Genomic DNA, 14820 nt, shown 5'->3' on the forward strand with positions numbered 1-14820 from the left:
TTTGGGTTTAGACCGAGTTGACTTTCTAGCTGACGTACCTCTTTTCTCCTCCTTGTATTTATCTGCCCGTGCACCCTCAGAGTTGCACATGGGCAATACGTCCCTTTTCCGCCTCCGGATTGCCACAACCCCAAAACCCCGGCATCACCCGCACCCCTCCCGCCGGGTTCGGCTCCTTTGGCCACGGATGCCGAGGCCCACCCTCAGCCCTGCCTCTGCTTTCTCACCTCCCGGGCAGTGGTTTCATAGCTTATCACCCTTTTTTTTTATTTCTCCTAATTCATTTCTGAGTCTCTGCTTACTCCAAACAGGGGACTGAGGGCCCCGAGGTGCTATTTGGGTATTAAAGAAAAAAGCAAAAAACAATTGGATCTGCAAGCCGGTAGCGATGGGCAGAGGCACTTCAGCTTATGGCTTTTAATTTCCTCTACCAAAAGACATGTGACGGATGACACGGGGCGCAGGCAATAGCTAAAGCCTTGCTGTGCCTAATGCTCTCAACTACTTTTATTGGGGGAAGTTAAATAAATAGGAAAATCAAAACCGCCTTATGTGCAACAAGGATGGGAGGGCAGGAGCCACCAGCTTCATCTCCGCTGTCAGAACTGGCTTTTTAACCGGTATTTTGGATTATACCAAATAAAGGAGTTGGCCGTAAGACAGGACCCAAATAGCAGTATTGCACCCAAGCCCAAAACCTGGGGGACCCCCTTAACTGAGGGATCTTCTCCTGCGTTCAAGCAGGGATGCTCTGGTTCCTCTTCTTCCCTTCCTCCTCCTCGGCTCCTACAAAGAAACCCCAGGTCAAAAATGACCTGCTACCCGCAGGCACATCCCACAGCCTCAGCACAGGGCAAGGGCTTGTACTGAGCCTGGCTTTCAGGGGAGATCGAGCATAACTCACACACGGACGCTGCCAGCACAAGGATAAGCAGGAGAAAAATTTTATTTACATCTTTCGAGGTGTAACACAGCTGCAGCGATTCACCGGGAAGAAACTCCAGGAAGAAAACTCAGCGTGATGTGCCAGCAGTGCCCCGCACGCGGGGAGACCCTCCTCTCGGCACACAGTATCTTGGGTCGGTACAAAATTGCTGTCGCTTTAGAAAAGGCGTGAGATTCACAGTAAAGTACCAAAGGGGAGCGCGGTGGGGAGGAAAGGCGAGGGACGCGTGTCGCCCGGCACCTCATCCCTGCCGGTATTTGGTCTATGAATACGCACCGTACAACAACTCTTGTAGAAAAAAATCTATCCCGAGGGCTTGACGCATGCACGGTTGCGGGATTTCTACATCTATAGGGCTCAAAGCCTTTAAAACAAGCGCTCGGGCGGCTCTCCTGGGGCAAAGACATCTGCGAGCCCTGTCCTGGCGCTGGGCACTGCGTGGGGCCAAGCCTCTCTGCAGGAGGCATTTTGCGGCAGAGAAGGATGAGACACAAGAGCTAGGCAAGGGAAAACAAGGAGCAGCCCCCCCTGCCCGGCACTCGGCCCCGGCAGAGCCGCCCGCCGCGGCCAGGCTGCTTTTATCGCCTAAACACCCCCCCTCATCATCTCCTCCCCTCCTGCCCAACACTGTTAGAAAGAAACAGCACACACATTTTGGCTATTTCTAGATTTGTGTTTAAAAACAGCCCAGACCTTCATCCGAGGGTCATGGGAAAAATCTCAAATCTTTCTTAAATAGGATTTCATTGCAGGGTGGAAGATTTGCATCCTCCCAGCCCAGGAGCTCCGGGGGGGGGGATGGAAAGACCCCCAGGGACAGCAGTGAAACCCGATGGTCGCTCTGCTCCCACCCGCAAAATTCCCACCCAGAGCGGGATGCGGAGCCTTCCCCTGCCGCCGCCGCCGCGGAGCAGGCGGCAACACGTGGGCAGAGATCTCGCTCAGCAGATGCCCGACGGCTTATGGCTCCGTTATCAGGAGTGTGCTGGGGCAAAGCTGCCTCCGACGGGGAGAGCAAACATCAGGGGCTCCCCTGGTAGCATGAGGATGCAGGTGGCTCAGCAGGGACTGAAGACGCCCGGGGATGTGCTGAAGTTTCGCATGCGGAGCCCGTGCATCCCTAAAAAAGCCAGTCAGCTCCCCCTCCCCTGCCTCACTCTCCAAGCAAAAAGAAAACCAGCGACATTTCAGCAACAGAAACTTGCCCAGGCTGCTCTAATGAATCAAACGGGTGCCGGGGAGTGACAGCTTTTCTGCCTCCCTGCTGAGCCACCCATGGCAGACTGCAGCACGCTCTGCGAAGGCAAGCAGCTTCGTGCAGAGTTCCCAAAAGTCGACGCTAAAATTCAGCGCCTTTTTTTTTTTTTAAACCTTTAAAAATACACATCTTGCTTTTTTTCTTAAATATATAGTCTATAAAATAAGGCAACTCGAGGAGACAAAAAGAACGTCCCCATTGCTTAGGTACTGCATCCTGCCACCAAAGAGGGTTACAGTACTTCCAGTTGAGAAAAGCCACCTGGCCGCAAAGCTCCTGCGCGCGAAAAGAGGAGCGACACGCTCAGATGATGCTCTAAATCTCGGGAAAACGCCCGGGCACAGCCGTCGGCAGCCCCTGCACGCGTCCCGAGGAAGGGAAGGCTCTCATCTCTCCGGGGCTTTGTGGGGAGGGAGCTGCTTCTGCCAGGGATGCTGCAGCCGCAGCGGGAACCACGTAGGGAAGACGCCCCCGTCTCCGGGGGACCTCAGGGACAAAGGCAGCACAGAAGATGGAATGACTTGATTTCTCCCCCAAAACTGAAGCACACATTAAAATACATCTTTGGGAGAAACTCTTACAACGTGATTGTATCTCGTAGTATTAAAAGCTATAAACAAGGTAAGCACAAAGGAGTGCAACTCATCCCCAGCACGGATCCTGCTCAGTGTCACAGCATCTCATGAAAACTAGACTGTACAGCAGCTTTTTATAACAGGGGTTTCATGGCTCTCTATGGAAGAAGCACGAGTACGTGTTTTACCTCCAATGTTTTCCTTCTTTTATGTGTATTAATACTGGAAATGTGATCTTCACATTTCTAAGCTTTGTAGTGTACACATTTTCCATGTTGCTCACTGATTCCCACTGGGCTAAGTCTGGCTTTTTAGAGCTTTATTTTTCTGAGAAATAAATTTGATTTAATGTAATTTAATATAAAAAAACCCCAGCCTAGAGAGTAATCTGCATTAAACGGTACTGTGGAGCAACTGTAGGCTCAGAGACTGGGGTTTGTATGGGGGTGGCAAGAACATTGTGGCAAGCTGTGTAAACCTGGTATGTTCATTACCCAGGTTTGCATCACTGGTCTGTGTGTGTACTTGGACCACAGGCAGGAATACTTTATAGCCTCAAAACAGAAAAAAAACCCCTTATTCTAGCAAACTTGACCTTACAAGCAAAGATCTTTTTGCCCTGATACTGGCTATAACTGTGTATCCACTGATGTCACCCAGTACACCCAGGGAAGGGACTTTAGGTACCACACGATCGCCTAATCTGAGCACAGCCCCCGCGCAGAGAAACCAAATCCGTGATCAAATTAACTCTTGGTCCTTGGCACAAGCCATTTAGTTCTCCTCGTCCGAGAGAATGGGTGGGATCTTGCTGGAAAGCAGGGTGTACACGTACGGCCAGATCTTGTTGGTCTCTGTCCCCGAGAAAGAATGAAGGATTCCCCTGCTCCTGGAAGAGAGATGGGAGGAGAAGTCAGCACCAGCCTTTCCTGAGGACAGAGGTATTTGCAGTCAGGTTAGCCGTCGGCAAGGGACAGCCCGGCCGGGCTGGAAGCTCACCAATGGCTTTTTGAGCGAGAGGAGGGGGATAAAGGGGATGAGCAGTGGATGCTCCCGTCCGCAGCGTTCGCTGGGAGGAGTCCAGCAGCATCCGCAAGTGGATGAGCCAAACCCAGAAAATCACAAATAATGATGTTACCCAGGAGAACAGCTTGCCCCTGTCCCCCTAAAGACCCCTCGCTCTCTAAAGAACTGCACAGACATAAATCAGCAGGATTTATTCATGTGCTTAAACGAGATGGAAATTCGGAGCCCCAATTCTGCCCCCTCCCTGGCAAAGGCGCTTTTGGGGCCCCACGGACCACTTCTGCTTTTAAAAACGCTCCCGAGCGCTCACTCCCTTTCAGCAGTGGGTTGCCACATCTATTCCCAATGGGATTCCCGAACTACCAGCAGCGCAGAAGGGACGAGCCCCGAAAGATGTCTTTGCTCACAGCGGACCCATCCGAGCCAGCCCCGGGGTCTCGCCCTTCTCCTGCCCTCTTGCCAGTCGCCCCGTACTTTACCTAAACGCCTCGGGACCCTGGACTGATTTTTTGCAGGGTGACTGCACAGCGCAGGGAGAAGGGGTTTGCTGGAAGCAGGGTAGAAAGCAGCTCGCGGGTGCATGCAGGAGGGGAGCTGCTCTCTGCAATATCACCGTCCCTACCCGCCCGCAGACCCTCGGCTCGCTCAGCGACGGCTCTGCGTGCGCAGGGTAGGGTCTGAGGTATCTCGAACTTCTCCATGTCTTGTGCTGCAGGACAGTCACCCAAAAGAAAGCTAAAACTCTTAACTGGTTGGGTTTTGTAGCGCTGATGGGCAGCACCTCTGCAAAGCAAATAGGCTTCCCACGCCCCGCGCAGCGGAGCTGGGGAGCAGAAGGGATTTGCAAATGCCTTCTGACGCAGCCAAAAAATCCCTCCCATCACCAGCACCGGCAAAGCCCTTTGTGGAGCCCAACAAGACACACCGGAGCTGTGGATTTCTTTACATCAGCCTCCTCGCTCCAAAAAGGGCCCGGGCTTGGCTGCAATGAAAGGCTGAGCTCTGTGCCGCTGAGCACAGTGATCTGCCCCCCAAAATCCACCGGGGGCCGTGCCGGGGCTCCTCGGGCTGTCGGATGGGTGCATGAGACTGGCTGGTGGAAAGAGCACTGGTGCCTGTTTTTTACGGGCACGCCGTGATTTATTCGCGTGGTCCAACTCACTTGTACAACTCTATTACTGGCTTCGCAGCATCTTTGTATTTTCTGAGCCTGGCGGCAACGGCCTCGGGTTTGTCGTCCTCGCGCTGGACCAGCGGCTCGCCCGTCAGGTCATCGATGCCCTGCAGGAAGGCAAACACCGTCAAGGGGATGCAGCCACCGGCCCCATCGCCCACGCCGCAGCTCCCCGCCACGCGACCACCGCCAAACGCCTCGTCCTGCTCCACGTCAGTCGAGCATCCTCAGGCGGCATTTAACGTAAATCCCGCTTTCCTAATTAACATTTAGCACAACTCCTTCAGGCTGGCTCCCGAGGGCAAAGCCCTCCGGCGCTCAGTGCTTGCTACCTGGGATTTCTTCCCCAATGCTTTTTTTACGATCTCAGCTCACGCAGAGAAAGGCTTCTCTGATCTTTTCCTTCGGTGAATTGCTCCCAGGGGCCACCACCGTGATGCTGTGGGCTCTGACCTGGACATGGGGAGGGTTGAAGTCCATGTTGTACACCCTTCCGCTGGCTGGGTGGACCCAGCGGGCGCTCAGGCGATCCTTCAGCGTCTCAAAGGGTATGTTCAAGCTGATCACCAGGTCCAGCTCGCAGATCCTGTCCAGCGCCTCGGCTTGCCCCAGCGTCCGAGGGAAACCTGTGCGGGCGTCGCAACAGAAAGGGGCTGTCGTGAGAGGGAGGAAAGCAGCAGTGATGGAGATAAAACCATCCGCCCCGCAGTCCCGGAGCTGCAAAACCACCGTGGCTCCTCGCTATAGCACAAGTGGTGTGAAAGGCAGGCATCCACCATATGGCTACAATAAAAAATAGCTCCTACAGCACCAGCTCCCGAAATACAACACACGGGTTGCCGCGGGCTCATTTTTTCCTGCAAAGTCGTGTCTGGTGTCCCTGCACAAGGGCTGGAGGCAAGTAAGAGGGCACAAGCAATGACAAAACAGGCATAAATGCTGGAATTACAAAGAAAAACCTGAAGGAAACAAAAACGCTATGCACAGATGAGTAACACGCTGGTGGTTCACATGGAGGACATCAAAGATACTGCAATAAAATGGTTTGTACAGCCATCACCCAGCTCTCTGAAATCCCCATCCTCCAAAGGTACCAGGTGGTGCCTTTTGTTCGGAAAAGCCAGCGAGCGGGTAGGAGCATCTGTTCTTGCCACCAGACTGCAACCAGGGGTGACTCTGAGCCAGTCTCCTCTCCAGTTTTCTCTGCGGAAAACGCCCTTTTTTCATTTTTTTAACTTTTTCTTACATACATAAAACCTTCCGAGACCTCCCAGACTTTTCCCAAGAAGAGTATTATTAGCCGAGAGCTTGTCAGGACATCGGCACAGGGAATGAATCAGCCATTATGAGAAAGAATACATTTAGTCTGTCTTACCAATTAAAGTCAATCCGTTATTTATGTCATCAAACGGACCACTTGAAATAAATACGCTCCTTGTCACAGTACGGCTGGAGCGGGGCTCTGATGGCAGCCACCGCTCGCACCCCCAAGCAGATGAATTCCTCCAAAATTAGGAGGAGGAACGTCACAGCGCAGGGTTGCCAGCATCGCTGCTGCCTGCGTTCAGATTTTAGCTTCAGGGGCAGCCTGTCCCTCAAACATCTTGGTATAAGCGGAGGTCAACACACAAAGCAGGCGGCTCCCAAAATCCTCGTTACCAGCCCATGGCCAGAATCGCTTCATCCTTGCGGCACCCTCGGCGGGACCTCCGGATGCAAAGCCATGACGAAACAGGAGCTGGTCCCTGGGCCAGGCTGCAGGGGGATCATACCGTGATAAATCAAAATCCTGAGCTGCAAGAACCCAGATCTGAGCGTGTCGATGCAAACCCCCATCAATGTGTGGAAAGGCCAGAGTTTTAATACAACAAAATATGTACTCGTTTACGCAGTGCTTGTTGCTGGAATATGTGTTAATCACCACGTTCCCCGTTGAATTAAGTGGCATTGTTTTAAGAATAATGAAGTGTTAATAGTGAGGATTCACGGGCATCTTCAAGGCAGCCTGAACCTACAGGGCTTGAGGTCTCTGACATCCACCCTGCGAGCCCAGCGGGGCAGTGCTGCCAGACCCCCCCAGTGCCAACACTGCCAGATCCCCAGTGCCTGCTGGGGTGAGAAGAGCTTGGCTGGACCCCAAGCCCCAGCACAAGCCACCCCTCCTCTGGGGCCACTATGCGGGGGGAAGAAGCCCAGCTCCACCAGCCCTCCAGTCCATTTTAGTTGTAAACTATTTTGTAATTTCCCTATCACGAGCCTGAGAGCTCTCCAAAAGCCCGAGTCCGTGATAAATCAACTGGCTCTGTCTTACCTACATATTCACTGACTTTTTCAAAGAGCTTCAGCAGATTGGCAAGGGAGGGTTTCCCCTCCCTACAACAGCCACGGCCGCTTGTCCCCATATGTCACGCTTGCCTGTGCCCAACACCGCAGGTAAGTGCGACCTGCCGAGCCCTGCCCCATCCCCTAACCAAGCCCCGAAACAGTTTCTGGAGCTGCCATCGGCGCTTGCCAGCTCCCAGACCACCGGCAGCGATGCACCACGGCTGCCAGCATGCAGCTTCACCGCCGAGGGCTGCAGGAGCAAACCCTCCGCTGCTCCGCTCACCGCTTGCCTTGCTGGTTTGCTCTCAGCATCTTCTCCACGAGCACCTCAGGTAGCTTTCGGGCTCGGGATGAGCAGCTGCTTCGCGCACGTTTGGAGGTGGTAAGAGGTTTTTCTTGGCTCGCCTCCAGCCCTGCTCTGCTCGTTGGCTTTGCTTTACGAAACACCCATCTCCTTTCCCTGCTTTTCCCTTTCCCGGACACATGCCAAGGGCTCAGCTGGACACGCACGTGCTGCTGCTTAGGGCAGAGGGAAGAAACACCCGCAGGCAGATGTCTCTGCCGGCAGGTCAGCTCCTGCCTCTCCTCCCACCACCAGCAAAAGCACCTTCTGGTTTTCCTCTCTCTCCTGGTGCTGCCAAACCATTAGCAGCAAAATAATAGTTTGAAAGGGGGCTGGGATTTTCCCGTCCAGCAGGGATGCTGGCAGCGCACTCACCGTCGAGCAGCCAGGGCTGCTCTCGCCGCTTCTCCAGCTCTGACATCATCACGCGTGTGATGACGTGGTCCGGCACCAGAAGGCCTCGCTCAAGGTACTGCTTTGCCAAGACGCCAACTTCTGTTCGAGAGAAGGGAAAAAAAAAAAAAAAAAAAAGCATGACCTTTCAGCTTAAAAAATATCACTCCCCCTCAAATCCTGCCTGTCCTCCCGAATCGCTCATCCAGGAGCTTTTCAGCAGCATCCCTCTGCTCGTAGCTGCTGCTCCTGGTAGCTGGGGACCACGTGGTCGTTTTGGTGTGGTAGAAATGGAAATGCCTGAAATACCCGAGAGCAGGAACACAGCGAGGATCAGCCAAGCCCTCAGAGCCCTGCCAGCCGGCTGACGGCAGAGAGAGGCACCGGCACCATCCCTGCCACGCTGGACACTACGCACAGAGCTCCTTTGGTTTTGGAGACAGCACCGGTGTGCTTACAGGCGACACTGGCACGGATATTAAATGTCCCGAAGACACCAAACCAGCTGCAAGGGATGCCGCCAACCTCCGCACACCTCCGACGGTGGGAGGGTCATCCCATCCCGGACCGCAGATCTGGCCAACATCTCGCTGCCTGCTTTAAAGCAATGTCAGTGCCAGATACAGGATGTTAATAATGCCTATTCCTACATGCACTGAGCCACAGCTGCAAATTCTGGTGCCTCAGAAAAGTTTCCAGTAAAGCCATGAGGACAAATGATGCATTTAAGCGATGCTTGCAAATCCGGCAGCATTTGGCTCACAGGCACAAAGTTTCCACGTACGACCATCATCAGGAAAAGCTGGTGTCATCATTTATAAACAATCTGAAGAGTGCAAATTCACGATTTCACGTGCGAAACACGGCAGTAACCAGGCATCACCAGCGAGCTCACGCGAAACCCAAACCTCAAAGCGTTTGTTAAATCACTGCCGAAAGCAGAAGACGGCTTCCCATCCCAAGGGCTTTAAGACTTCAGAGCCTCAACTTAAGATATGCTCAGAAAAGAAAATTATTTCCAAGATCAAGCCCTTGAGAATGTAATTGCGGTGTAACTGTAAGGTAAATATACCTTACCGGGCTCCTGCCTGGCTCTCCCCCACATCACTCAGCTGGAGCCAGCAGTGCTGGAGGAGAAGCCCGCGGTGGTTTCTGCACAGGTAACGCCGTGTCTGGATCCACGTTCGCAGCAGGCTGGTGTCACCCAGGCAGCCGCTGCCAGCAGCCAACGTAATAAGGGTTTATTCTGCTTATATTTTTATTGCAGCTGGGGTAAAGCAGACGTTACTTCAAGGAGAGATGCAATAAATGTAGTTGCTTCTTACATGACAGTTTGCCTGGGATTTTCCTTTAGCCACTCAAGAGACACAAAGGAACTATTTGGAAAATGCAAATATTCTTTGCCACCGCGTGTGACAAGTCCTGATCCTGCCACCAGAAGAGGTCTGGCCTCTTTCCTCTTGGACCAGGACCCGATCGACACCTCTTCTGCTCTCTTCCTGCGGCAGCTGAAATAGCATCTGTCTCCAGAAACGAACAATTTTGCCATCAATTTTTGCAAGATTTCTGGTGAGGACAGCACATTTTAGCCCTCGCAAAGCACGAGTCCTTTCTAAAAAAAGCCACAGGATCCTGCATTTGGACGCAGGATCTGGTTTTCCGGACTGCAGCAAGATATCAAAGCGGGCAGGCACGTGCACCTGGCCGCGGGCTGAATTCCTGAGCTACAGAAGGGTTTTTTTGCGAGATATACAGTTCCTGGAGAGAGTTCATCTGATCTAATGGGGGAACCTGACGCTAACTGCAAGGATCCCCCCAGGAGCGTGGGACCGGGGCACGGTCAGAAAACCTCGCAGGCTCCCGAAAGGATCTGCAGAGGATGCCTGGCAGGAAAGTCGGACAGGTCAGGGCTGCCAGGCGAGCCAGGCTCTCCAGTTGGAAACCTGCCTCCGAAACAGGGCAGGCAGCAGGCGCTGACTCACCGGCCTGCGGGGCTGAGTCACCGCAAGGGACAGGGTGCGTGTCCCCCTCCCTTCGCTCCATAAAGTCATTTCAGCTCACCCCGCTGAGCAGCTCTTTGCTCGGAGCCACGGTGGCTGCCAGGCACAGCGAGCAGAAAATACCTTTTTTTTTTTTCGATGACAAGTTTTTTGTCGCTGCCCATACGTCACCAGCGCTTCTGGCAGCTCTCCTGCTTGGGAAAGCAAAGGACACGGGGATAGAAAGAATACATGATGTCTTATGCAACCAGCATGGAGACCTGCTAGGGCATAAATATTATCCCGTCCACCTACATTTTTTAATATTTATTCATGCGGTCCGCACATTGCCACAGGCTTGCAGGGAACGCACTTGCTGGCAGGGCTGAGCTGCTCCCAGGGCAGAGCCCGGCGGCCGCGGAGGCTGGAGCTGCAGCCGAAGGTCCCGCTGCCGCTCCGAGGAGGAGGGCTGCCCATCCAAGGGACCGGCTGCTGCTCGGCGGGGCTGCTGGAGCCGGGCCTGGTGCTACAAACCAAAAATACACCGAGCCGCAGTCGTGAAGTCTGGAAATACAGCGGAGGCCCACAGCTCGGCATCACGGAGGCTGCAGTTTTCCCACGCCCCCCCCCCCGATACGGGCGGATGGCTCTCCGCCACTCCGCGATGGACAACTCTTGCTGCCGGGGATGCTGCTCTTCTGTGCCCCCCATGCGTGCCGGGGGGACGTACCGGCATGTGGGACGTGCACTGGCACAGGGAGGCATGCACCAGCATGGGGGGGGAATGTGCTACCACGGGGGTCTGTGCTCCAGCACAGGGTGCTGACTACTTCCAGACAGCTACTGGAGCCCCCCCAGCCTCTCCCTCCTCCAAAGGACCACCGCCAACCCTCCTCTCGCCGAGGAGGAACGGGCATGTATTTTGCAGGAAAGACCCCGCAGAGCTGCCCTGTGCCCCGGACCCCCGACACCAGGGATGCTCTGGAGCGCATCATCCCTGCAGCGCAGCCCTGCTCCCACGGGGTTTCTTCAAGGCGGCCTTTATCTCCGATTTTTACATTTGCTATCCCCTTCCCAGCCACACCAGCCATCAGCCCCGGGAGCCCAACCTGCTCCGTGCAAGTCCCCCCAGCACAGCCAAAGTTTGGGCAGTCCTTCCCAAGCAGGGTGGAAGACCCCAGTCCCCCCACATGCGGAGCTGGGGCTCACCCCTATTGCGCTGCACAACACCTCTGCAAGCGCTAAAATCCCCATTGCTATGGCCGGGTGCAGAGAGGGGTTGCGTGCTTTGCTCTGCAGTTACTCCAGGTAGCAAGGGGTTCCTTGGCCACTACTCGTGCTGCCTGAGCTGGGTCGGCAGTACCGAGCTCTGTGCAAAACGGCCTCTTGACTCACGGGCTTAATCCCATTAATCTAACGACCGTGAATTTAATCCACCCTTTAACGCATGGGATTTCAGGCTCTCTGCAGCTTCCCCCACGCGACCCCGATCCGCAGCCGTCCCTCCTTATCAAAGCAATGCTGAGTTACAGCCCCCAGGGACGTCTCCCACCCCCAAGGCCACAAGCAACGAAACAGCCGCCCAGGACCAGGCAGGACAGGCTGGAGGAGAGGCTGTTCCCAAACACGGCACTTGGCAGCCTCCAGACCCTGCCAGATAACCCCAGACTTTCTGCCCTGCAGCGTGACCTTTTACATGATTTCTTTTTTTATTTATTTAGACTATAGCAACACAATCTGGAGTTAACAGAGAGGAGAAACCCTGGATGGTTAATAGGGCACCGACCCCAGCCACCCATGCACCAGCTGCAACAACCCCGGCTGGTTGGGGCCAGATGTCATCCCGGTTTTGGGACTCCAGGACCTCTTTCCCGACATGGATGCTGCATCCAGGGCCCTCGCTCCCACCCCACCCCTGCCGGCAGGACATCACTTTGGGGAGCTGGAGCCTGGTGTGGCCCCAAATTTGGGCCATGACCCACTGGCTGGCTGGACGGCGGGGTCCGTCTGCTGGGGGAAACCACCGTGGCCAGAGCATTGCTGCTGCTCCCACGCCTAAAAGTATAGCACCGACCCTATGGAAAACCAAAGGGCTGGCGGGTTGCATCTCCCGGGTTCAGCTTCGACAGGCTGGTGGGGAGAAGGACCGCGGGGCTCGGCCATGCACAGCCCACAACCCCCTTGGCATTCTGTTGCACTCGCTTTGGTTGACGCTAACAAATGAAATCTGTCACGAGGAGCGGACAGGAGCCACTTCTGCCTCCAACGAAGCACATTAAAGGGAGCGGTGGGACAGACGTAAGATCCACATGTCTCTCAGGTGATGCAGACCCTCAGCCAAAGCCACTTGGAAAAGAAATTAAGTTGTATTGCAAATTAACTGCCGAGTCCTGCTAAGACCCTGGGACGCTGCCAACACCAGAGCTGCCAAGACCACCTGGGTTACCGGGGCAAGTACTGGACAAGGAAATCGCTCATCACCCTCCAGCACCCCTGCCTAGCACCAAAACCAGAGTTTCTAAGTCATCCAAGATCTTAAAAAGGCCCTTTGCTACAGCAGAGCAGCCACTCACTAAGCAAGACGCTAATTAACAGACAAACGTGTGGTAGCGGATGTACTCGCAGGGTTGCTGTAGCAAAACTTCAAGCGCGGCAGCCATGCATTCAGCCGCTTCGTTCGGCTGCAAAGTGAAATCCTGGTTCCCCGAGAGTGCCGACACCAGTGGCGAGCCGGGCACGCTCTCCGTGCCGGACGGCTCGGGCTTCCTCCGGTGGCTGGAGTCCTCCGTGCCGCCCGAGCCCAAACCCCACAGCCATGGCTGCTTCGTGTCTTGCAACAGCAAGCAGGAGAATCCCCCGTGCATCGACGCCTGCCTGCTGCCCTCAGACTGAGATTACTCTAAAAACACCGGACCAGCGGGTCCCTTTGGGATGATGGTTCTGTAATGATTCCGTTTGTATCGAAGGGCCCCAGCTCCCCTAAAATGCAAAGCCAGTGGCGCAGATGATAAACTCGGGAGGAGAATCTACTTCCACCTAGTTTCCCCCAGAGCTGGCACACCACAGCAGTCATGTAACAGCTTGTCCAAAGCAAACAGAAAAAAAAAAAATAGCAAATAGCTGCAGCTTACTGAGAGCTGTAACCAGAGGCTGAGTCCAAGGTGGGATCTGAACGCCATGCCAGCCGTACCAAACTAAGGCCGATTTACTTCTGAGAAATTTTACCTGCGTTTCTCAGCGTTGTTTCCTTCGGGAAACTGAATTTACGCAATGCGCTTTGGGAAACACCTTCTGCTAACTCTGTTCACAGCCCCTTCTTCCTTCTCCAGTGTCCCCAGAGAAGCTCTACAGCAAGAGTATGAAATGAAATATAAAGTTCGGGAAAGACACTCATTTAGAGCTTGATTGTGCAAGTTCCTGGGTGGGCACGCAATCTCGCCGCACTGCCTTGCTCCTGCACGCTGCACCTCTGCTTGCTTTTCACCCAGGCCTTTTGTCCTTCAGCCAAAGCAGTCATGGGGTTTTTCCTAATTTTGAGTCTCCCTCCAAAGGAAATATTATTGTCCTTTTATTTATAAAAGGAAATCTGGATATTTTTAAATGAGCGACCAGCGCAGGGCTGCGTGCAACACCCTTGCTGGAGCACACAGCTCTCCAAAACTTTACCCTCCCTTTTTTTTCTCCCTTGTTATGTTACCCTTCTAAAAAGGGAAAACAGTTCTGGGTTCTCTGGGCTTGTTTTCTACTGATGCCGTTTTATCGTTCCTCTGCCCGGTGAGTCAGCTTCCCCTCCGGGTCGGTCTTTCACACATTAGCAGTGCAGAGAAGGAACTGTTGGAAAAAGAAATACGCTGGGATTGCCTAACGGCAGCTGCAGAGGAACCGGAGCGCGAGCCGGGGTGCAGCACGCCCGCTCCCGAGCCTCGCCGGGGCCGGGGAGCATCTCACCAGCCGACAGCCCTGCCTGGGACGCGAACACAGCAAAGACCATCAGTTCTCCCAAGGGCTTTGGACCTGGACGTCAAACACGGGACGGGCAGGAGCAGAGACCCGCAGTGATTTCCCCAGCGGGGTTTCCCCGCTGGACCAACGCACGTTCCCACTCCATCCCTTGCCCCGTGGGTATCGCGCAGGCACAGCGTGCACCGGCGTTTCAACCATCTGCCGTCCACCGCTTTGCAGTTTTTACCCCATTCCTGTACGGCCACCTGAGGCGGGATGAAGTTATTAATAACGTGTGACCTGCGTTCCCGGACGCCGCCGTTAACCATCGGCGCACGAACGGGTGGGTTATTCGTACCGGCTTCTCCGGAGCCGTACCCAACCCGGCGTAGGGATGAAACTATTACGCGCCCACGGCTCCCCGCGGCATCGGACCCCACTTTTATTAACGGGGGCACCTCCGGGAGCTCTGGCCGGATGGAGAAGGCGATGAATGAGCCGTGCCAACCTCCACGGAAAGAAAACAACCCGCGGTGTACCCGTGGCAGGGGGGGGGGGATTCCCCCATCCCATCCCGTCGCTATCTCATCCCTATGGAAGATGCCCGGCGCTGGAGACCCCCGGTCGTCCCCCCCCCAGCCCCGCGGACACTCACCGCCACCGAGGCTCTCCCGTAGGAATTGGCCGCTGGAGAGGTGCTGGAGCCCGAAACTCCGGGCGATCTTTTCGCACATCGTCCCTTTACCCGAACCGGGGGGTCCCAGCACCACCGCCCGCAACAGCTTGGACGCCATCACCGGCTATCGAAGCCCGACCCGGCTCCCTACGGGGGGGGGGCAGGACAAGGCGTCAAACCGGC

The 14820-nt window shown here is 54.8% G+C and overlaps 1 protein-coding gene across 1 annotated transcript; it reads right to left on the reverse strand.

Moving 5' to 3' along the window:
- Positions 1-1571: 1571 nt before the first annotated feature.
- Positions 1572-14814, reverse strand: AK4 (adenylate kinase 4). The gene is made up of 5 exons (XM_010561526.1): positions 14617-14814; positions 8023-8142; positions 5433-5605; positions 4968-5086; positions 1572-3668 (listed from the first exon to the last, which is right to left on the reverse strand). The coding sequence occupies exons 1-5, from the start codon at positions 14753-14755 to the stop codon at positions 3554-3556; spliced, it is 666 nt and encodes a 221-aa protein (XP_010559828.1). The 5' UTR covers positions 14756-14814; the 3' UTR covers positions 1572-3553.
- Positions 14815-14820: the final 6 nt, after the last annotated feature.

This window comes from Haliaeetus leucocephalus, unplaced genomic scaffold, assembly GCF_000737465.1.
Source record: "Haliaeetus leucocephalus isolate CR32 unplaced genomic scaffold, Haliaeetus_leucocephalus-4.0 Scaffold147, whole genome shotgun sequence".
Lineage (NCBI taxonomy): Eukaryota > Metazoa > Chordata > Aves > Accipitriformes > Accipitridae > Haliaeetus > Haliaeetus leucocephalus.